The following is a 24,045-nucleotide window of genomic DNA, read 5'->3' on the forward strand; positions in this document are numbered from 1 at the left end:
AGCGATCCTCCCACCTCAGCGTTCTGAGTAGCTGTGACTACAGGTGTGCACCACCATGCCTGGCTAATTCTTTATTCTTTGTAGAGATGGAGTCTCACTATGTTGCCCAGGCAGTCTCAAACATTTTGGCTCAAGTGATTCTCCCCTCTCGCCCTCTCAAAGTGCTGGAATTGTAGGCATGAGCCACCGCACCCAGCGCTATTTTATATACTTTTGTTTTGTTTTGCTTTTTTGTTTTTTTGAGAGGAAGTCTTGCTCTGTCACCCAGGCTAAAGTGCAGTGGCGCGATCTCGGCTCACTGCAAGCTCTGTGTCCCGGGTTCACGCCATTCTCCTGCCTCAGCCTCCCGAGTAGCTGGGACTACAGGTGACTGCCACCACTCCTGGCTAATTTTTTTTGTATTTTTAGTAGAGATGGAGTTTCACTGTGTTAGCCAGGATGGTCTCTATGTCCTGACCTCGTGATCCTCCGCCTCGGCCTCCCAAAGTGCTAGGATTACAGGTGTGAGCCACCGTACCCAGCCCTATTTTATATGCTTTTTAAACTCAGTGTGTACTTGCTTCTCTTTTTCTCCATGATTGCTTTCTATAATATTGATCAAGTTTTTGAATCCCTCTTTTTTCTCTAATGGATCGAAAATAAGGTTTTCTATTCCTTTATTTTGGAAGGTTATTGCCAAATTTTAACATGCATCTTTGACTTAAATTTAAAATTAATCACAATCTCTTCCTGAGTATATGTGAAACATAGAACATTTTAACTACATTCTTTTTAACCAACCATATTGTTGTCGTTCAGTATATTGGTTCCATCTCATTCCATCTTATTATTGGTCCCATCTTATAAACCCCACAAAAATGAATCATTATTATTACCTAGTAAATGCTTATTTAAATTGACCAAGGTATTTACCTGTTTCCTAACTCAACATTGCTTATTGTATTTCTTTGTTTCACCTTTGCGTCTTCTATTTTCTAACTCATCATTGCTTATTGTATTTCTTTGTTTCACCTTTGCGTCTTCTGTTCCCTTCTTGCTAAAATATATCCATTGATAATTCTTTTAATGAGTCTGTGAAAGAGCTTTCAGTCTTTGAAAAAGTCTTTATTTTGCATCATTCTTCATTTTTATTTTCCCTTCATCACTTTGAAGATCTTATTTTATTGTCTCTGACATCTCTTGTGTCAGACTATCATTCCTGAGTAGGTAACATGTCTTATATCTCTGGGTTTTTTTAATTAAAGATTTTCTTTTGGTCTCTGATATTCTGCACTATTATTAGGGTGTGTCTAGATGTTAGATCTACTTTTATTATCCTATATGGGACTTACTGCTCTTTTCCAACCTCAGATGTGACTTTCATTATAGAAAGTTCTCAGGCATTTTCTCTTTGAATAATACTTCTTCTCTCTTCTCTTTATGTCCCTGAGCCGCATTCTGGGTTATTCCTTTAGATCTAGGTTAAGTTCACTAATTCTCTCTTTAGCTGTATTTTATTATTATTTAAACTGTCCATTACATTTTAAACTCTCTTTCAAATATCTTCCCTCCCCTCCCTTCCCTTCCTTCCCCTTCCCTTCCCTCCCCTTCCCTTCCCTCCCCTTCCCTTCCCTTCCCTCTCTTTTTTTTAGATAAAGTCTCATTATGTTGCCCAGGCTGGCCTCAAACTCCTGGGCTGAAGTGATCCTCCCATCTTGGCCTCCCAAAGTGCTGGGATTACAGGCATGAGCCACCACATCAGATATTTTCATTTCTGGAGTTTCTTTCAGTTCTATTGCATATCTGCTGATTCATTTTCCATAAGACATTATAGTTTCATTATGGTTCCCTGTACCACTTCTTTAAGCTCTTTAATTATTTTAAACATGTACTTTATAGTTTCTTTCATATTTTATATTATTTGCAGTTCTTGGCTGTGTGAGTTCTTCTGACTAATCTGCTGTTCCTCACGGTTATTTATTTCCTTGATGGTTCGTAATCTTTGTTTATAAACTTATTTGAGTGAAGAAGAGGGATATTTGTTTTATGAAAATTTCATGTGCCCTGGGTTTAGTAAGTACCTCATCCAGGGAAATATTGCCTCTACTTCTGGCTCAACTTTAGAGGTCTTAATAGTAATGGACTTTTTTTTCCTTTATTATTATTTTTTCCCATGGAGTTCAAGTCTTTCTGTTTTTTAAGTTGGTTATGGTATGTTGTGCTTTTCAAGGACTTTGTTCATTTTGTCTGTGTTGTCAGATTTATTGGCATAAATTCATTTATAATAGTCTCTTCTTTTTAACTTCTGTAAGATTTCTAGTGATATGAAATGAGTATTTTCATTTCTGATCTTATTTATTTGTGTTTTTTCTCTTTTTAATTGTTCTTACTAGAATTTCATCAATTTTATTATTCTTTCCAAAGAACAAGCTTTTGGCTTTGCTAATTTTCTCTATTGTTTACCTGTTTTAAAAAATGTATTGGTTTCTGCTCATATCTTTATTATGTTTTTCTTCTACTTAGTGTTGATTTAGTTTGTTCTTTTTCTAGCCTCTTAAGGTAGAAACTTAGATAATTGATTTTAAGCCTTCCTTTACTATATGGGCACTTAAAAAACTATACATTTCCCTCTAAACACTACATTCACTACAACCATTTGCTACATTCAACAAATACTATATGTATTGTAATTTTCATTCATCACAAACCTGTGGTCCCAGCTATTCAGGGGGCTAATGTGGGAGGATCGCTTGAGCCCAGGAGGTTGAGGCTGCAGCGAGCCATGATTGTGCCACTACACTTCAGCCTGGGTAACAGAGTGAGACCCTGTCTCAAAAACAAAAACAAAAGCAAAAACAAAAAAATTCAGTTAAAAATATTTTCTTATTTCCCTTGTAATTTCTTCTTTGACACATGTATTATTTAAAAGTTGTTACTAATTTTCTAAGTATCAGGGAAATTTTCTAGATGATTTTATTGGTATTGACTTTTACTTTAATTCTATTGTGATCAGAATATGATATCTAATATTTCAGTCTTTCGAAATGTACTGAGACTTACTGTCTTAGAGACTTATGGACCGGCACATGGTCTATTTGGTCAATGTTCTGTTCTATATGCATGAAAAAAAGTATATTCTGTATTTTGGGGTATAGTGTCGTATAAGAGTCAATTAGGTCTTATTAATTGATAATGTCTGTATCTTCTATAATTTTACTGATTCCTTTTTGCCTAAAATATCTATCAATTAATGGAAGAGTGGTGTTAAAAATTTCAACTACTATTACAGGTTTGTCTGTTTCTCTTTCTACTTCTGTCAGCTTTTGCATTGTGTGTGTGTGTGTGTGTGTGTGTGTGTGTGTGTGTGTGTGTGTGTTGGAGTCTTGCTATGTTTCTCAGGCTGGTCTCAAACTCCTGAGCTCAAGCCATCCTCCTGCCTCAGCCTTCTGAGAGGCTAGGACTACAGGCATTCACCACACCTGGCTTTTTACATTTTTCTTTTATTTGAGAGCTTCATGAATTTTGGTTCTGTGAATAGGTTTATGCCAGCATACATATTTCCGATGAAAGGTATTGTTCTTTTATCATTGTAGCATGTCTCTCTTGTCTCTTAGAATACATTTTGTCTTGAGATAACTTTGTCTCATATTCATGCCATCTTTCTTATGCTTACTCTTTCAACAATATATATTTTCCTGGATCAGTATTTAGTTAATTTCTCAGCTTAGAATTCCTGCATCACATAAGTAGTAAAAAAAAAAAAATTTGTGTATTTGCACTCTACACTCAGATGTAGGCTTAGAGTTTCCATGTCTTAAGAAGCAAATTTTCCCCTTATCAAATGTTGAACAGGCTACAAGCCCCGCTCATGATTTTCCTGGGTAAATGAGTAGAATTTTTCTAGCACTCTCTTACAGGAGTGGACAGAGCTTCGTTTCTGGCTTTCTTCCCTCTTCCCCCATTCTTATATGGAAATTAGAATTGCAGAGCCTCGATCCTAATCCCTGTTCATTACATTTGGAATTTAAAATCTGACAGGTGTGGTAGTTCACACACGGAATCACAGCACTTTGGGAGGCTGAGGGGGGTGGGTCCTTTGAGCCCAGGAGTTTAAGGCTAGACTGGGCAACATAGTGAGATCCCATCACTACAGACTTTTTTTAAATTAGCGAGGCATGGTGACATGTGCCTGTGGTCCCAGGGACTCAGGAGGATTGCTTGACCCCAGGAGTTCAAGGTTACAGTGAGCCATGATTGTACCCTGCACTCTAGCCTGGGCAAAAGAGCAAGAGCCTGCCTCTAAAATCAAACAAAAAAATCCCCCCAAAATGCCCTTGGGTTTTCTGTGGTGTCAGTTCATAATTACCCTCACACATACAGCTTTGATTCATCTCTTTGTTTCTGGTTTCTGGAGCCAGAATTTTTTCCTTCCTTTCTTCTGAGCTTCACTTTTTATTTTTATTTTTTTGAGATGGAGTCTCGCTCTGTCACCTAGGCTGGAGTGCAATGGTGCAATCTCGGTTCACTGCAACCTCCACCTCCTGGGTTCAAGTGATTCTCTCCTGCCTCAGCCTCCCGAGTAGCTGGGACTACAGGCACACATCACCATGCCTGGATAATTTTTGTATTTTTTAGTAGAGACAGAGTTTCCCCATTTTGGCCAGGCTGGTCTCAAACTTCTGACCTCAGGTGATCCGCCTGCCTTGGCCCCTAAAGTGCTGAGATTACAGGCATGAGCACCGTGCCCAGCCTGAGCTTCACTCTTTAAAACAAAAGTGTTATGTTTTATCTGACATTTCTATGTGCTTATATGGGAGTAGGGGAAAGGCATACATTTCATGTATCTGCCTTTTTTTTTCTGCAATCTCCTCACTCTCTATACTTGCCCCTTCTTGAAGAAGAAGGGAGAAAATGGGAATGTTCTTCTCATCTTGGCATGGAAATGAGAGAAGAGAGGGAAAAAGTAAGCAATATTCAATTCAAAGACTACTTAAGTCACGGTTTCTCTTTAATTCCCCTATATTCAAGCCTTGCTCTTTCCCCAGGCCCCTAACACTCTGCACGCATTCCTGCTGACCTCTCTTCTCCAGCGCTTCCCTGTGTGCTGGAGCCTAAGGGTGGGCTCTCATGACTGCTCCTTTGACCGCAGATTACTCTCGTGGCTTTGGTGGCCGGTATGGGGTGGAGAAGGATAAACGGGACAAAGCAGCTCTGGGATATGACTACAAGGGAGAGACGGAGAAACACGAGTCCCAGCGAGGTGAGTTGGGGTTGGAAGGGGGAAAGTCACAGATAGCACAGGGCTCTCCTTCCTTCCTTTCTGGAAGCTCACCCAGGGGCCCCAGAATACAGAGGGGGCAGATGTGCAGAGCAGGGGGTGCACAGGCAGTAAGCACATATAGGGGATGGATGGTGGTAGTGAGGGAAGAGAGGAGAGGTGGAGAGGAAAACAGCAGGATTAAGAGCAGGGCCTAGGAGGGAGGTGAGAGAGAAGGGAGCATTGAGGAAGGAATGAGGACAGACAGGCTAGGTGATGGTCAGAAGATGGTTTGCCATGAGTCTTACAGGGCTCTCTGCTGTCCTCACAGAGGATAAAGAGGTTTACTGCTTCCCTGGAACCCATAGGGATGACTGGAGTGCCCTCTGTATTTTTTTCCTATTTCTTTTACATTTTTCCTTATCTGTTGCTTTCCGCTTTCCATGTTTCCCTATTTCCATCATTCTCTTCTCCATTCTCTCCCAGATTTTTCCCCATCTGTTTCCTTCTCTTCCCATCCATGCCTCCCTCTATGCTCTGATTCTCACATTTCCTCCTATGTCTGTTTTCCACATTCCTATTTTTCTTCCCACTGATTCTTCTTACTACACATTCCCAGCATTTTGATCTCCTATAACTCAGAACTTTCTGTCCTGCAGATTATGCCAAGGGCTTTGGTGGCCAGTATGGAATCCAGAAGGACCGAGTGGATAAGGTAAAGCACCAGAACACCAATGTCTTAAGAAGTTCTCTAAGTTTAGGAAAGTGAGCAGAGAAGAGTGTGAAGAAGGCTGGGAGAGGGAGGGGATGGTGGTGCTGGGCACACAGAGCCTGTCCGCTGCTGTCCTGCACTCCCCACTGACTGCCCTCAGCGTCCAAGGGGTATGTCTTCCAAAGCCTGAGCTTTGACTGAGGACAGTGGGAGAGGCATACAGAGACACAGATAAACCACAGGGAAAGGTGGCGTTGGACTGGAAATTGTATTGATTTCTTCGTATTGCTTAACCCAATCTTAAGTCTCTTCCCAACCCATGCCACGGTCCTCCCTATAGTAGTTCCTCCTCATGCATTGGCCACGGGCCCTGCTACATTTTAGGCAACTGGGCTTGGAGACGTGGGATTCTAAGGTCACTGAGCTTTCGAAAGGGGGAGCTGAACCCAGCAGTTAAGAACTTCTTTACCCCCTCTCTACCACAAAACAACATTGGAACATGCTGTCCAGCTGTTGAGCATCCAATGGTTAGGGATACCTCCTATAGTGGTCCCCAACCCCCAATACCACCTCCAGGTCACCAATACCCCTGCCTCTCTCCTGCAACACACGTGCTGTTCTCCTGCCTGCAGAGCGCTGTCGGCTTCAATGAAATGGAGGCCCCAACCACAGCTTATAAGAAGACGACACCCATAGAAGCCGGTGAGGCTTAGTGATTCACTCTCCATGCACCTCACTTCCTTCTCCCTCATTCTTTTTCTTCCCCAGCCTATATCCTCCATGCCTTTAACTACCTAGATTAGCTAAGGTAGACCTGATCCCTATCCTCATATTCCCAGATTCTGTCTCTCCTAGAAAAATCAGGTAAGGCGGGGCTCACACCTGTAATCCCAGCACTTCAGGAGGCTAAGATGGGAGGATTGCTTGAGCTCAGGAGTTTAAGAATAGCTTGGACCACCTGGGGGAGCCCCATCTTTATAAAAAATACAAAAATTAGCCAGGCATGGTGGTGCATGCCTGTAATCCCAGCTACTTGGGAGGCTGAGGCAGGAGAATTGCTTGAACCTAGGAGGTGGAAGTTGGAGTGAGCTGAGATCATGCCACTGAACTCCAACCTGGGTGACAGAGTGAGACTCTATAAAAAGAAAGAAAGAAGGAAAGAAAGAAAGAGAGAGACAGACGAAGGAAGGAAGGAAGGAAGGAGGGAAGGAGGGAGGGAGGGAGGGAAAGAAAGAGAGAGAGAGAGAGAAAGAAAGAAAGAAAGAAAGAAAGAAAGAAAGAAAGAAAGAAAGAAAGAAAGAAAGAAAGAAAGAAAGAAAGAAAGAAAGAAAGAGAGAGAGAGAGAGAGGGAGGGAGGGAGGGAGGGAGGGAGAGAGAGGGAAGGAGGGAGGGAGGGAAGGAGAGAGAGAGGGAGAGAGAGAGAAAGAAAGAACCAAGTCAAGTGGATAGAAAGAGTGACGTCGGGGAAGGAACTGGAGGCAGAGAACAAAGTGTGGCATGGAGCGGGGGTGGGGTGGCGTGGGAACATTGGTGGGGAACCACTTGGGAAGGACACATAGGGATAGGAGCTTCGGATGGGGTTGAGGATGAGTGGTGGCTTGAAGAAGGCATACAGATTTATGGAATATGGACAGGGGAGGATGCTGGTTGGAAGCCCAAAGTTTACAATTCAGAAAGGACACAGGTGGGCTGGGCATGGTGGCTTACACCTGCAATCCCAGCACTTTGGGAGGCTGAAGTAGGAGAATCACTTGAACCCAGGAGTTCAAGATGAGGCTGGGCAACACAGCAAGATCCCCTCTCTACAAAAAATACAAAAATTAGCCGGGTGTGGGGGTGCACACCTGTGGTCCCAACTACTCCAGAGGCTGAGGTAGGAGGATTGCTTGAGCCCGGGAGGCTGAGGCTGCAGTATGCCATGACTGCACCACTGCACTCCAGCCTGGGCTGAGACCCTGTCTCAAAACAAGACAAAACAAAACAAAAAGACACGAGGTCACATAGCCTGGCTTTATAAAAATCCAGGCTTCGCCGGGCGCAGTGGCTCAAATCTGTAATCTCAGCACTTCGGGAGGCCGAGGCGGGTGGATCATCTGAGGTCTAAAGTTGGAGGCCAGCCTGGCCAACATGGAGAAACCCCGTCTCTACTAAAAATACAAAATTAGCCGGCGTGGTGGCGCATGCCTGTAATCCCAGCTACTCAGGAAGGCTGAGGCAGGAGAGTCGCCTGATTTCTGGGAGGCGGAGATTGCAGTGAGCCGAGATCGCTCCATTGCACTCCAGCCTGTGCAACAAAAGTGAAACGCCGTCTCAAAACAAAAAAAAAAAAAACAAAAAAAAAAACAACAAAAAAAAACCAGGCTTCAGGGCTATGTCATCCTCCTATAATCCCCTTGTTCCTCTGTCAATACCTCTTTACCTTCCTGTCCCACAAATCCCTCCTCCTGGATATTTAACTGATTCCCCTTCTTCCTTCAAGTGCCATGCCCTTCCCCACCCTCCAATCCAAAACAACCCTAATTCTTCTTGCCTGTGTCTGCAGCTTCTAGTGGTGCTCGTGGGCTGAAGGCGAAATTTGAGTCCATGGCTGAGGAGAAGAGGAAGCGAGAGGAAGAGGAGAAGGCACAGCAGGTAGCCAGGAGGCAACAGGAGCGAAAGGCTGTGACAAAGATGAGCCCTGAGGCTCCACAGCCAGTGATAGCTATGGAAGAGCCCACAGTACCGGCCCCACTGCCCAAGAAAATCTCCTCAGAGGTGAGTGCCTGGCCCGCTGGGATCCACATCCGGGATCTCTTGCCCAGACAGGAGCCTAAGGGGTCCAAACCATTGGCAGAAAATAAGGCAAAGGCCTCCGCTGGGTTAGGCAGGGTCTGTTGTCTCTGTCTTTAGAAGACTTCAGTCTGACTGTAATTGGACCTCCTATCAGAATGTCAGAAAAAACCCTCAAGATTTACATAGTACCACAGAAAGCAAGTCACCAGCCAGCACAGCCAATTATTGCTGTAGGAACTATGAGGAAGGGGCCGTCACTTCAGGTTGGAGCTCATCTTGAGGGATGAGTTCCATTTGAATTGGCAGAGAGCAGGAGAGGGTGTTCCTGGTAAATGTAGCAGTGAAGACATGCATGGTGTGGTGGCTTATGCCTGTAATCCTAGCACTTGGGGAGGCCAAGTTAAGAGGACCACCTGAAGCTAGGAGTTCTAAACCAACCTGGGCAACATAGTAAGACCCTGTCTCTATAAAAAAAATTTTTTTAATTAGCTGGGCATTGTGGTGCGTGCCCATAGTCCCAGCTACTTGGGAGACTTGGAGAGGAGGATCGTTTGAGCCCAGGAGTTTGAGGCTACAGTAAGCTATGATCTCACCACTATGCTCCAGCCAGGGCAGCAGAGTGAGACCCTGTCTCAAAAAATATATAAAATAAAAAAAAAAAGAATGAAGATGGGCCAAGCGTGGTGGCTCACGCCTGTAATCCCAGCACTTTGGGAGGCCAAGGTGGCCGGATCACGAGGTCAGGAGATCAGGAGTTCAAGACCAGCCTGACCAACATAGTGAAACCCTGTCTCTACTAAAAATACAAAAATTAGCCAGGCATGGTGGCCCGTGCCTGTACTCCCAGCTACTCAGGAGGCTGAGGCAGGAAAATTGCCTGAACCCGGGATGCGGAGGTTGCAATGAGCTATCGCGCCATTGCACTCCAGCCTGGGCTACAGAGCGAGAGTCTGTCTCAAAACAAAACAAAAAAAAGAGTGAAGATGGAGGCTTGCTAACTTGAGAGATGCTTCATTCTCCACAGGCCTGGCCTCCAGCTGGGACTCCTCCATCATCAGAGCCTGAGCCTGTGAGAACCAGCAGGGAACAACCAGTGCCATTGCTGCCCGTTAGGCAGACTCTCCGGGAGGTAAGCAAACCTTCAAAGATTCTCTGCCGGCCGGGTGCGGTGGCTCACACCTGTAATCCTAGCACTTTGGGAGGCTGAGACGGGCAGATCACGAGGTCAGGAGATCGAGACCATCCTTGCTAGCACGGTGAAACCCCGTCTCTACTAAAAAATACAAAAAACTAGCCAGGCGTGGTGGCGGGCACCTGTAGTCCCAGCTACTCAGGAGGCTGAGACAGGAGAATGGTGTGAACCCGGGAGTGGAGCTTGTAGTGAGCCGAGATCGCACCACTGCACTCCAGCCTGGGCGACAGAGCGAGACTCCATCTCAAAAAAAAGAAAAAAAAAAAGATTCTCTGCCCTCACCCCATCTCCTCCAGTCTTAGGAAGGTGGGCTGTGCAGGGTGGCCAACCATCCTTGTTTTCCTTGCACTGTTCTGGTGTCAGCACTGAAGACCCTACCCTGCCTTCTGGGAAACTCCTCAGTCCTGGGCAAATTAGGACAGCTGGTTATCCTAGCTGTGGTAGCTCAACAATGTGCTTTTGCTTCAATGTTTTCTTGGCCTTCCAAAGAATCTGACTCACTTTCTACTTCCCTCCCCTCACACCTTTTACATTCTCTTCCCATTGTCTCTGGAATGTGTTTTGGGTGGGTGGGTGTGGGAGGAGGTTGAGGAATGAAGATGGATGAAAGGCTATGTTCCCCAGGACAGTCTGTTAGATGGAGGCAAGGGTGGAGGGGAGAAGAGGCAGGGTGGTGAAGGGCAGGGGTCTTACTCCTCCACTGAGTCCTCCTGGAGAGTGGAAGTCACACTGCTCCACACTGTCTCTTCTCAGGACAACGAGGAGCCCCCAGCTCTGCCCCCTAGGACTCTGGAAGGCCTCCAGGTGGAAGAAGAGCCAGTATATGAAGCAGAGCCTGAGCCCGAGCCCGAGAATGACTATGAGGATGTGGAGGAGATGGACAGGCATGAGCAGGAGGATGAACCAGAGGGGGACTATGAGGAGGTGCTCGAGCCTGAAGGTTCTTCTTTTTCTTCTGCTCCGGCTGGTGAGTGATGGGAGGAGAAGCAGGAGAATTTGGTCATGTCCAGGGGAGGGTAAGAGGAAGAAGAATTTCTCCATTGCCCCAGTAGGATCTTTCTCTGTTTGCCTTCTTCATGTTGATGAGACCATGTTTGTGTTTCTCATTATGCAGGATCAGGCTGCCCGGTTGGAGCTGGGACTCTGGGGATCTCAGCTGTGGCCCTATATGATTACCAAGGAGGTAGGTTGGGAGTGGCCTGAGGAGCCTGGTACCTGCAGGCCCCTGATATAAGACAAGGGGACGTGGGAGAAGAGACATTCATGTCTGACCATTCTAATATCCCCTCAACTTTCTCCTCAGAGGGAAGTGATGAGCTTTCCTTTGATCCGGACGACGTAATCACTGACATTGAGATGGTGGACGAGGGCTGGTGGCGGGGACGTTGCCATGGCCACTTTGGACTCTTCCCTGCAAATTATGTCAAGCTTCTGGAGTGACTGGAGCTCACTGTCCACTGCAACTGTGATTTCCCATGTCCAAAGTGGCTCTGCCTCCACCCCCTCCCTATTCCTTTTGCAGATGTCTAACCAGATGAGATTCTGGACAGACTTCCCTCTCCCGCTTCATTAAGGGCTTGGGGCAGAGATAGCATGGGGAAGGAGGTCCCCTTCCCCAAGAGTCCTCTCTACCCTGGATGAGCTCGTGGACATTTCTCTTGTGGTCTTGCCTCCTTCCCCATGAACACCTCTCTACCACCCCAAGTTCTGCTCTAGTCCTCTATGAGCTCTGGGCTTCCTGGTTTGTTTACCCGGAAAAGTACGTCTAGATTGTGTGGTTTGCCTGGTTGTGCTATTTGCCCACTTTCCTTCCCTGAAGAAATATCTCTGAACCTTCTTTCTGTTCAGTCCTAAAATTCGAAATAAAGTGAGACTATGGTTCACCTGTATGCTGAGGTAAATAATACTTTTTGTGTGGCCCTCATGGCCCCAAATCTTAAGGCTCCAACCTTTCCTCTTGCAGACATATCCAGGAGACTTTCTCTTACCACTGCCAATTCTCCTGCACCCTAGATGTCAAAGGCTAGGCCTTTTCCTTAGGTTGAACTTTTTTTTTTTTTTTTTTTGAGAAGGAGTCTTGCTCTGTTACCCAGGCTTGGGTGCCGCAGCATGATCTAAGCTTACTGCAACCTCCACTTCCCGGGTTCAAGAGATTCTCCTGCCTCAGCCTCCCAAGTAGCTGTGACTGCAGGTGTGTGCCACCACGCCCAGCTAATTTTTGAATTTTTAATAGAGATGGGATTTCCCCATGTTGGCCAGGCTGGTCTCGAACTCCTGACCTCAGGTGATCGTCCCCCCCTTAGCCTCCAAAGTGCTAGAATTACAGGCATAAACCACTACACCTGGCCTCCTTAGGCATTTTAAACCCAGTCCAAAACAGATCAGCCTGAGCAATGGCTGGGCATGGTGGTGTGGGCCTATAGTCCCAGTACTCAGTAGTCTGAGGTGGGAGAATCACCTGAGCCTGGGAAGTCAAAGTCAAGGCTTCAGTGAGCTGTGATCGCACCACTGCACTCCAGCTTGGGTGACAGAGTGAGACCTTGTCTCAAAAAAAAAAAAAAGAAAGAAAGAAAAAAAAAAGATGGAGAAGGCATTGGAATCAAGGAGGAGCTAGAATGAGTTGCTAAGACCCATAGTTAGTTGCTCCAGGGCTTCATAGAGTTGGTGAGCTGCCCAGCAGGGTGTCCAAGGGAGAGAATTCAGTCATGAGTTCATAGTTTCTGTTTCTGGTTGGGCCAGTAAAGCCCCTTTCTCATTCCTCTTTTCCGCTTATCACTAGAGACAGAAACTAAAAACCATGGCTTCAGGCTGCTAAAAACATAAAACAAAACAAAACAGAACAACAGCACAATAAGGCAGGTTGGACAAGCTTGGCTTGTGCTCTGGTCTTTGTTCATGATACACACTTGGTTTCAGCGACAACTTCTATGCCTGTGAATCACACATCTGTCTCTAGACTTAACTCATAAGATTCACCCAATTAGCCTTTCAGAGTGCAAAGCAGCTTTTATTTCCTCTTCTAGAGACATTGAGATTTCTAGTATACAGAGGTCAGTCACCACTGATATACTCAGTCTCATTCTTCACTTCAGTTTGATTTGATATCACACATAAATCAGATTTTTATAGTGATTTTCGTGACACATCTTCAAGTTCCACCTTGCTTTTCACTTTTTCCTTTGTTGTGAGACAGAAACTTCTTTTCCAGACCCTTATGCTACTAAGGCAGCAAGATCCTCTCTGGCCCAGTTCTACAGACCCATCCTCCATGTTCAGCTGATCTCTACTCTGGACTTGCCTTTCTTGGTGATGATACTCACCAAGGGCTCTGCCCATAGATATGTCCCCTCCCTGTATACACAGTCCCTCTTTGCTCCCCTCAGCTGTTTCTAAATCTGAAGCCACATCTAGCTGTCTTGCCTCTGTCAGATAACACTTGCCATTCATGCCGTTCACTCCAGCTTCCTCTCACAAATCATTTCTGTCTAATCCATAGTCGCTCTGAAGGGCTTTGGTGCCACTGCCCTCTCACTATGAAGTGTGCTTGTCTTATTGAAGCTCGTGCTTCAACACGGCTCTGAAGGCAGCAACTGGAGGGGAAGAGTGCAGTTTGAAGTGTACAACCCACAAGCAGTTGTGGGCAGTGCCACTCTCTTGAGGCTGCCCCCACCCACCCAGTTTGGGAAGGGAAAGCCCTCTGCCCTCTTCCTTTCTCCAAGTAGCACCTTTCTCCTCCATTCTCTAAGTAGCACCTTTCTCCTCCATTCTCTAAGTAGCACCTTTCTCCTCTATCCGTCCATAGCCCCTGAATTTCATCTCCATGGGTCTGTAGTTTCCCTTTCTATTTCTATTAAAATCACAAACCCAGAGTGGAATTTAGGAGCTTTTTTCCTCCATGTAGGAAGGACTAGATTCAAAACATGTGGAACTACCACCTGGACAACTCTCTTCCTTTCTTCCCACTGTAGTGTTAGCTTCTTTCCAGTTACTCATCTTCACAGAATAAAACCTTAGGTCACACCCTAGTCATATTTTTAGAAAATGGTGCCTTATATACAAATATGAAATATAAACCAAAGGATGGAATCAGGAAAAATAGAGTGACATTACCAAATAGTGCCGCATGGCACATGACAATGAAAAGATGAGCGTATTTCTGGTCTGGGGCTTGCTCTACTGCCTTCTCCACTCTTTTCAGAGGTTTCACCTACTTCATCTACACCAGCTCTGAACCATGTTTAGAGAGAACCCAGGCAATAACAAGTACCCAGATTGACTAGACTCTTTCTTTTGTTGGCTAAATTTTTTATCATCTGCTTCTGTACAATCCCTGTCCTTTTCTTTTCCTATTTCCCACTTGCTTGAGGACTGCTAGGACTGCTGGGAAAATGATACCAATTACAGTGAGAGGAATATAAACACAAGGCTAATAACTCAACACTCCTGGCTTCAGGTATAACCAAAGAGAGCTGAAAGGATACATTCCTGCATGTGGCTGAAGGACATGAAGGCATACCAAACAAATCATTTCCATCCGGTTCCCAACTTAAAATCACCACGTGTCTAAAACCTATTTCATAAATAAAGAGCTGTATTAAATCATAACTATTGTGGATGACTATGTGAGATAAGATTTTGCTGCACCAAAAAATAAGCCTATCCTAACTTATTGTCACTAGTATGACATCCTTTAGGGATTTTCAACCGGGAGCCATTTTGCTCCCTGACCTTTAGCAATATCTGGTGACATTTTTGGTTGTTGCCACTGTGGGGGTGCTACTGGCATTTAATGGATAGGCCAAGGATGCTACCAAGTATCTTGTAGCACACAGAACAGTCCCTTGCAACAAATAATTATCCAATTCAGACCGGGCACAGTGGCTCACACCTATAATCCCAGCACTTTGGGAGGCCAAGGCGGGCAGGTCACCTGAGGTCGGGAGTTCAAGACCAGCCTGACCAACATGGAGAAACCCCGTCTCTACTAAAAATACAAAATTAGCCAGGCGTGTAATCCCAGCTACTCAGGAGGCTGAGGCAGGAGAATCGCTTGAACCCAGGAGGCGGAGGTTGCAGTGAGCCGAGATCGTTGTCATTGCGCTCCAACCTGGGCAACAAGAGTGAAACTCCATCCCCTCCCCATCCAAAAAAAAAAAAAAATATCCATTTAAAAAATGTCAATATTCCAAGTCTCTTAAGAAGCCCTGCTTTAGGGGATGCTAGTTTCTACTGTGTCTTTTTTTCTTTTACTTTTGTTCTTATGAATATTCACTGTTTGTTACCAAAAATAGCAGTATCATCCATTTTTGTCAGACTGAATGCATGACCAGCAATATGGATGGGTAGGAGCAATTTCAGGGAGCCATTAGGTTCACATGTCTTCCTCTCCAAGACCCCAATGGGGTACCCAAGTGGTGTCTAGGAGCTGGTGACTGGTGCCATAGGAACTGCAGTGGGCCTTGTCTGGACTTTGCCAAAGGTGTGGTCTCCCTGGGCTACCCTGTGCATTCTGGCAAGACGCTGAGGTTGGCATTAGTGTATTGAGGTCATTTCAGATAGCACAGGGTGGCCCAGGGCCATGCCTAGGTTCTGCCTAACTCAGAACATAATTTTCTGAGGAAAAAACATCTTGACCCTTAAGTCATTAAAATGTTACAAAGTAGGCTTGTGGCTTTTTGTCCTAATGTTCTCCATAAATACGGTGTCTCCTTTGGACTCCCCATTTCTCAAGGCTTTCCTGCTGTATGTTGCCAAGATTCTAACAACAGACTCTGTGACCCCATTTCTGCCCCTCATGTTTTGGCCTGTGGTATCTTCAAGGCTGCCATGCTCAGTCAGGGGCTCTCCTATGTCAGGCTGTGTTAGAACTACCCTGGCCTAGAGGCAGTAGAATGGCCAAAATGAGCCCTGGACTTGACCATCAAAACAGACCCAGCTCCAGAGCCTCCAGCTTTGTTCCCTTCACCCTGCATTCCCTGGGGAGTAACTCTTTGTACCTTAGTCCCATTCTGCGTTTCCTGTCCCATAAATTTGAAAGTGCTCTGTAAACTAAAAAGCCCATAAAAGCACAGGCCTGTACTGATTATGGAATTTCATGCTCTCTCATCGCTTAAGAAATTGGGTCCATCTTCCAAATGGCCTCAAATTACTTATTTTCTTCTCAGACCAATCTATTTTAGAAAGAAAGAAAAAAGAAAAGAAAAGAAAAAAGGAAATAAGTCACTAATATGTCACTATGGTACAAGACATGGCTTAGGAAATTCTTTGGCCTTGTGTTGAGGTTTTGAAGGACATTGCATGTTCCAATACACCCTGATAAGCAAATAAATAGGCAGTTTACAGAAGGGAATCCTCAAAACCACACTCTGTCCTACTTCAGGAACTCCGAGAAGAAATCCAAGAAGGGTGCATCGGGTGGCATCTGCATTTTTAGGAGACGTATCTTCCTCGTGGTCTGACTCTAAAGGTGGAGACTAAGCTCTCTCGGGCCTGCTCACGGGGCTGACACATGCTAGTCAAAAGAATCGGGTCAGTTTTGTGCTCTACGATGTTGAAAGGACAGGACTTCAGGTGCTCGGACATGGAGGTGACTTCATTAAACTCCCAGCTCTTGATTTTGGAGAAGAGGCTGCTGAACTGCCAGATCTGTTGAGAAAGATAGAAGTTCAAAGGTGAATATAGGGGTGTTACCCTCTGGCTGGCTTTATTTGGGCACTATAAGGAAATATCCTTCTGTTCTTCATATTCTTAGACTCCAGAGTGTTTAGTGGCTCCTGAAGACGTTTGGTAGCCCCTTCTCCAGCATCCAACTCCTAATTCCCCCTGCCAACCAATAATCTTCCCAACCAGCCCTGTAGTTGTGAGAATCACTAACACCAATCAGCATATTGACACACACTCTTCCTTGCTCCTCCACCAGCAAGTGATTAATTTTAGAGTAGATGCACAGTTCAAATCAGGACAATTAGTACCAGTGCAATTCTTATTCCAGAACTTTTGTTGGAGATACCAAAAAGCAGATTATCTTTTTCTTTCTGTACTTGAACTGCGAAGCTGAAGTCCTAGGAGCTGCCGGCAATCACCAGGGACCACCGAGTGAGAACTATCTTACAATGTAGCCATTGTTGAGGAAGTAGAGGTAAAAAACAGAAAGAAGAGATGTCATTTGGGGACATTTTTTGAGCTGTTAGATCAAGCCTTACCTGAAGCCATTACCGTTAGACTTTTTAGTTACACAATCCAATAAACTCCCTTTATTGTTTATGCCACTTTAGGTTGATTTTCTATTGCTCGAAATTAAAGTATTCTAACTCATAAGAGTCTCACTAGAATGGGAACCCCATAGGAAAATTCTATGAGTTCTGAAATATCCTCTGGTCTTTCCACCTGGGATGTAATGGCAAAGTCACCATTTTCAAGTCTGGTTATGTGAGTAGGCATAGCCCAATACTCTTTCAACCTGACTACTTCACCTACAGTTTCTTGTCCTTGTTGCTATGTAGGAAAAGTGGTTTCTTTGAGATCTTAGAACTATTTCCCTTTTAACTTTAAAAATCCATTCTAATGTGAGTATCCTTTAGCCCCAACTAAATTTTCTTTATTTCTTTCTGCAAGGAAATTAGCTTGTCCCAAATAATATCTGAGAGTGGTCAGCCAGCATTGAACTGGGGACAAACTTGAGCCAAAAAATAATGGGATTTCTAGTATCTAAATTAAATTATTTACATCTGATGTTAGGTGTTTTTAGACAATACTATTTCTGAAGGCAGTGTGTTAGTCTTCATTCATGTTCCTCCTAATACGTGCTAGGTTGGCAGTCAGTGTTTATTTAACACTTGAATTCAGGCACGTATACGAGGGAGAGAAAGTCTTGTAATTACTTTTTGAGGAAGACTGCTCAGGAATAAATAATGGAAAACATACAAAATGTTTTAGACATAATCAATAAAAATAGATGCAAACAACTCTAACTCCCCGATGCCAATTTGCAAATACCACATACTAGGAAGAAATTCAACAGTGAGATTATGGAATTATTGACCTAAATGGGCATCATAAATTCATGGTTCATATTACCAACATGTTTACCATGAGAAAGGATGCTACAGGCACTGGGATATGATGAATTAGGAGCCTCACTTCAGTATGGTACAAGCTGGTAGAAGTTATAATACACTTAAACAAACATGACCTATTGGGGAAAAGGAACAAGGTATTTCTGAAGGGAAGGGTTCTTTGATCTATAGAGCAGAGTGTTTTTTGAACAATTAAATTAGCATTTGGACCAGGGGAAATCAGTGGGCCAAATTCATTTAGAATTTCAAAATGTCTTTATCAAAGGCAAAAACTGTTTTAAAAAATGAGTTGACATGGGACTGAGGAGATTTGTTGGCCTCCTGTACCAATCAGAGTCAGAGCAGGGAACAGGCAGCACTCTCAGACTTGGTAATTTGAAGAGAATTTTTTTTTTAAAGGAATGATTTACAGACGCGAGAACAAGGTATAGGAAAGCCACGAGATACAGTGCAGTACCCAGGGTGAGTAGCTACCTAGAGAGTTATGCCCTGGGCCTGAAAAAGAAGGAGGAAGGTCGTTGGATCCCGGAGTGAGTAATTTTGTGGAGAGAGCCACCTGATAAAGCCACCTTCAGTGGAGGGACAGCACCTGCTCAAAGTGTCACAAAGGGGAGGAACCATGCAGAGGGGGAAACCAGGAGAATAGATACTTCAACCTCATTCTTCCCTCCCTCCCATCTCCTGCTGACATGCTCCATTTAGGTTATCCCCACTGGAAGCTGGAGGGCAAGGGAGCCAGCTGAGGCAATCTGTCCAGGTCAGCCTCCTGGGGGACAGACAGGGTGGAGAAGGATGGAGAATGGGTCTTGTGAGCAAACAGAAGATATTCAGCACACATACACAGATGAACAGGCACTACCCTCTGGATTGCTATTTATGTGTTTATAGGTCTGTCTTTTCTACTAAACTGACCTCCTTGAGTCAGTCTTATTCTCAGCAACTGTTCCCATGCCTAGTACCCTGCTTGGCACATAACAAGCTGTTTAAGGCTGGGCGCAGTGGCTCACGCCTATAATCCCAGCACTTTGGGAGGCTGATGGGGGTGGATCACCTGAGGTTGGGAGTTTGAGACCAGTCTGACCAACATAGAGAAAGCCTGTCTCTACTAAAAATACAAAATTAGCCGGGTGTGGTGGTGCATGCCTGTAATCCCAGCTACTCGGGAGGATGAGGCAGGAGAATTGCTTGAACCCGGGAGGCAGAGGTCGCGGTGAGCCGAGATTGTGCCATTGCACTCCAGCATGGGCAAAAAGAGCAAAACTCCATCTCAGAAAAAAAAAAAAAAAGGGGCGGGGTGCAGTGGCTCATACCTGTAATCCCAGCACTTTGGGAGGCTGAGGCGGGTGGATCACCTGAGGTTGGGAGTTTGAGACCAGCCTGACCAACATGGAGAAACCCCGTCTTTACTAAAAATATAAAATTAGCAGGGTATGGTAGTGCATGCCTGTAATCCCAGCTAGGAGAATCGCTTGAACCTGGGACGTGGAGGTTGTGGTGAGCCAAGATCATGCCATTGCACTCCAGCCTGGGCAACAAGAGCAAACTCTGTCTCAAAAAAAAAAAAAAAAAAAAAAAAGCCCTTTAAAAATATTTGTTGGGCTGGGCATGGTGGCTCACGCCTATAATCCCAGCACTTTGGGAGGCCGAGGTGGGCGGATCACAAGGTCAGGAGTTCCAGACCATCCTGGCTAACACAGTGAAACCACATCTCTACTAAAAATACAAAAAATTAGCCAGGCATGGTGGTGGGTGCCTGTAGTCCCAGCTGCTCAGGAGGCTGAGGCAGGAGAATGGCATGAACCTGGGAGGTGGAGATTGCAGTGAGCCGAGATTGTGCCACTGCACTCCAGACTGGGCGACAGAGCAAGACTCCATCTCAAAAAAAAAAAAAAAGAAAAAAAAATTGTTAAGGCCAGGTGCAGTGGCTCACACCTGTAATTTCAGCACTTTCGGAGGCCGAAATGGGAGGATCACTTGAGACCAGGAGTTCAAAACCAGCCTGCACAACACAGTGAGACCCCATCTCAATTTAAAAATTAGTCAGATGTGGTGATGCACACCTGTAGTCCCAGCTACTTGGAAGACAAAGGCAAGAGGATCACTTGAGCCCAGAAGTTCGAGGCTGTGGTAAGCTATGATTGCACCACTGCACTTTTGCCTGGGCAACAGAGAGAGTACCTGTTTGTAAAAAATGAAACAAAAAATTGCTGAATGAGTCAATCAATCCATCAATAAATGAGTGTTGACTTACCTCTCTGTGGACTCTCCAGGAGGTGCCTCCATGGGAATACCTCTTCTTCTTCCATTGCAAAAGGACCATCCCTCTCTCTTGTAACAAAGTGGCACAGATATTCCTCATCAGCACAGACACCTGGGAGAGCTGGGCCAGGCTGACACTGTCCAAGAACCCAGCAATGTACTGCAAAATCTCCAGGGGCAGGCTGGTTAAAGAATTCTGGCTTTTTCCTCCATGACCCAAAAGATGGTTGTTCTTCCTTCGTTCGCTCAGCTCTGGAGCAACCTCCGGCTTAATGGCAAAGGTCTTGAGCTCCTGGCTGTAGATTACTTTTGCCTTTTGCCCCGGGGGACGGAAATGGTTTTGAACAAATGTACATCCCAAGTAGGCGAGGGGGCATCGATGCTGGAACCAGCCATTGAGACATGACTGAATGTCTGTGTGGACATTCTTGAAGTGCAGGGGGAACTCATCCCTCCTGAAGAATTTGTTGCAAGTGAAAGTGAAGGCAGAACTGCTTTTGTTGTGTCTCCTGGTGACACACTCACTGTGCAGCTCCACATGGAGTCCCCCTGGGGTGGCAGCGGTTAGGTCAGCCAGCACTGTCCCAGAGGAAAACTGTTCTGGCTCAAAGTTGTATGTTTGTGTGGCAAAATCCATGAACAGTCCATCAATGCTTCTGGATTCAGAGATGACGTGGCCTTTGAGTTCTCTTTCCAAAGCACACTGGAGGGTGGTCTTGATGAGATCTGATTTGGGCAGGTCCTCCACAGTGATCCCCAGATCTGAAGTATCCACTGCCTTGTGTTCACTCGGCTTACAACTCAACATGGCATCTCCAAGTCGAGCTCGCTTTCCACAGTAGCTCACAGGAACTTTGAAGGTATAAACAGTCTTAACTTCCTGAGCCTCAAGCTTGCCATAAACAAAGTCTCTCTCCTTGGGTGTACAAGCAGGCATCTGACCAAAGTGGATCAGCATCCGCCCATTGTGCACTAGATACATGTTATAGTCCTTTGCATCCACAGCTGTTTTCAGTCTTTCCAGAACACCATCCTGCCAAGGGGCAAGCCCTGTGGTTTCCACAGCTGTGTGAACGTTCTGCTGCTTCTGATTTTCCTGTGGTTCTTTCTTTTCGGGAGCGCCCTCTCCTTCTACCATGTTATTGCCACTGGAAATCTGTTCCTTCTCTGGGCCATTCTTGTTCTTGCTCTCACAGCTCGCTGACGAATTTGTTAAAGCAGAGGCTGCGTGCTCTTTGCTGAAAATATTTTCCCACTGGCCAAACTTAGCCAGGTCCATCCCTTCTTTGGTTTTGGCTAGCACCTCCCGTTCTTCTTGACTTAGCTCTGCCATCTCCCCATTAGTTGCTGACAAACCATGTGGTACCAAACTGATATCCACTCCACCCACTGCTCCTCCCATTTCCTCCACACCGGTTTCACCATTCATAGTTGGTTCCTCCTCAGTAGCCTCTCTAGTTTCTGGGAAAAGTTCCACCATTTTCAAGGATCTGAAGAGGACCTTCTGGTCCTGCAGGGCCAGGGCTGTGTCCAAACACTCCTCACTGGGGGTCTCTTTCATGATGTTCTCGTGAAGGGTGGTTTCAGAGTCCACATTTGGCCAGCGGTTCCACTCCATGGAGCAGCAGACCACGCTGGCGGGGCACACCTGCAGGTGCTTGGCCAGTTTGTGGCGGGACATGGACAGAGGGCAGCCATATTCGGAGTTGAGGCATGGAACCTGCTCTAAAGGGCAGAGGAGCTGGTGCTCTGCCTCTTTGCACATGTGGAAGGTGGCACCACAGAGCAGGTGGCAGCTTATTACCAGGCAGGAGACGTTGGGTTCCGCAGGAATGTGGCAGTGGCGGTTGAAGCATCCCTCACAATGCCTGTGGTGCCCTGGCGGAGGCCTGCGGGCTTTCCCCTGGACACACCAAGGACAGGGGAAAGAAAACAAATGAATACTGAGGAGATGCTCTGTGCATGTCTGTGACTGTGTTTTAATTGACATATTTCCTGTTTATGCCTGCTTTTTGTAGAAACCTTGAAATATATGGAAAATCACAATCCCACAATCCAGAAATAACAACTGTAAGTACTTTTTAGAGTTTTGCAACAGTTTATTGTATATATGTGGTAGATGTGTTTAGAATAGGAAAAAAAGAATTGAATATAATGGACTACACTGTTGACAATTGTTATTTTTGAGTTGTGGATTACAGGTTATTTATATCATACAGATAATACTATGGATACAACTCTTCATTCTGCTTTTTACGTTGCTATTAGAACACGAAACTAGATTGTTTTATTAGTTATTCTCTACAGACTTTCTTCATAATGGCAGTGTAACATACCGGAATATGGGTGTGCTATCATTTAATCAACTACCACCAGAGGGCGGGCTGGGAGGACAGCAGCCAGCTCTGGTTTTGCTCGCATTTCTGTCCCTAGCATCTAGCATGGGCCCTGGACCTTTGTGGGTATTCAGTGCTTGCTGAATGAAGGAATTGCTAGCCATTTAGATTATTGCTGGCTTTTTGACTATTTTATTTAAATGTTCACTAAAACTCTTTGCTCAAAAATCCTTCTCAACTGTTTTCCCCTTACTCTGTATCAGTTTCTTCCAAGTTCTGTCCAGGATCTCTGGTTTGGAAAAAAGTTGATAAACATCATCAACCCGTAAGAGCAAGTCTGCTAGCTGCTTGGGCTACAGGATAAATGAAGGAAGACCTGGACCTCTCAATGGTGAAGCTTCAATAAGCTCCTGGTGCTTACCATGGTGCCCCAATTTCTTCTTGCTTCTTAGCTCTAGGGGAAAATATGAATATAAATGATTAGTAAGAAAAGCAGTTAGGTTACCTGTACTAACAGGGGCTAAAGAGACTTCACACACTGTCTCATTTAATTCCTTCCACCATCCTGGAGGTGTCTTTATCCCCATTTTTGAGTCAAGGAAACAGAAGCTTGAAGGTAAGTAACTTGTCCAAGGTCACACAGCTGCTAAGTGATGGAATCAGCTTTGTAGTCCAGGCCATGCTGGCCCATGCTATTTTCTCCGACCCCCACTGCCCTCTGATAGGGCGTATTACCAACCGTGGGATGTGTAACTTCTGCTTCCTATAACTTTCTCCATTGTCTGCTGACAATTATCCTGGCATTCTAAACACTCTTCTACCCACAATCTGGCCTACGTTACCTTCTAATCTTCTCTTCCACTGGGGCTTCCTGTCCACTTAGAGGTCAGCCTGACATCTAACTTGGTCTGGGGCAGTGTGTAGGTGTCTGTGAAATATCTGTAACATGCCATTTCCCCTGGTATATTCAGCTGTGCTAGAGCAGGGGTCAAAACCCCAAAGGCCCCAGAAGTTGACTGAACGGAGACTCTGGCAAGTGAAAGAGAAAATGCCCTGTCTTCAGGGAAATGAAATTTCTCAGCCCTGGTTAATTGATGCCATGTGGAAATGTGTTGCCAGACTTGGTTTTTCCAGAGACCTTGGGGATGTGGACTTTTGTGAGTGGTGATATGGTTTAGTGGTTAGAAGGCAGACTGCACAGGTTTACACCCTGGCGCTACAAGTCAGTGGCTGTGAAGACTTTGGGAAAGTTACTTCACTTCTTTGTTCATCAGTTTCCCCATCTGTAGAGAGAGGATAATAATAGTACCTATCCCATAGTGCTGCTGTAAGGAGTAAATGAGCTAAATATACATGAAACTCTTAGAACAGTGCTTGTTTCACAGGAAGTGATCTATACATGTTTGCTATTGTAAAGTAGTATTTTATATTTCATCACAATGCAAAATATTTTACTACATAAT

At 45.1% G+C, this 24,045-nt stretch overlaps 2 protein-coding genes across 12 annotated transcripts in view; one reads left to right on the plus strand and one right to left on the minus strand.

The window, feature by feature from the left end:
- HCLS1 (hematopoietic cell-specific Lyn substrate 1) overlaps positions 1-11,801 on the plus strand; it is a 29,989-nt gene extending 18,188 nt beyond the window's left edge. For both annotated transcript variants that reach the window (XM_045385493.3, XM_045385494.3), the window contains 8 exons: positions 5,129-5,239; positions 5,896-5,951; positions 6,581-6,650; positions 8,491-8,702; positions 9,745-9,849; positions 10,666-10,879; positions 11,027-11,095; positions 11,216-11,801. In XM_045385493.3, the coding sequence (XP_045241428.1) occupies positions 5,129-5,239; positions 5,896-5,951; positions 6,581-6,650; positions 8,491-8,702; positions 9,745-9,849; positions 10,666-10,879; positions 11,027-11,095; positions 11,216-11,352 (974 nt within the window). In that variant the 3' untranslated portion in view covers positions 11,353-11,801. The remainder of the gene's footprint in view (positions 1-5,128; positions 5,240-5,895; positions 5,952-6,580; positions 6,651-8,490; positions 8,703-9,744; positions 9,850-10,665; positions 10,880-11,026; positions 11,096-11,215) is intronic.
- A 1,097-nt stretch (positions 11,802-12,898) lies between these two features.
- The window catches only part of FBXO40 (F-box protein 40), a 36,717-nt gene continuing 25,570 nt past the window's right edge, over positions 12,899-24,045 (minus strand). For 4 of the 10 annotated variants that reach the window (XM_005548029.4, XM_065539160.1, XM_015446374.3 and 1 more), the window contains 3 exons: positions 23,004-23,036; positions 20,239-22,149; positions 12,899-16,557 (listed from right to left, as the gene is read on the minus strand). In XM_005548029.4, the coding sequence (XP_005548086.3) occupies positions 16,342-16,557; positions 20,239-22,149; positions 23,004-23,006 (2,130 nt within the window). In that variant the 5' untranslated portion in view covers positions 23,007-23,036 and the 3' untranslated portion in view covers positions 12,899-16,341. Of the gene's footprint in view, positions 16,558-20,238; positions 22,150-22,835; positions 23,037-24,045 lie in introns of all 10 variants that reach the window. The other 6 variants (XM_074033365.1, XM_074033368.1, XM_074033367.1 and 3 more) reach the window with 2 other exon arrangements.

This window comes from Macaca fascicularis, chromosome 2 (genome assembly GCF_037993035.2).
Source record: "Macaca fascicularis isolate 582-1 chromosome 2, T2T-MFA8v1.1".
In the NCBI taxonomy this organism is placed as follows: domain Eukaryota; kingdom Metazoa; phylum Chordata; class Mammalia; order Primates; family Cercopithecidae; genus Macaca; species Macaca fascicularis.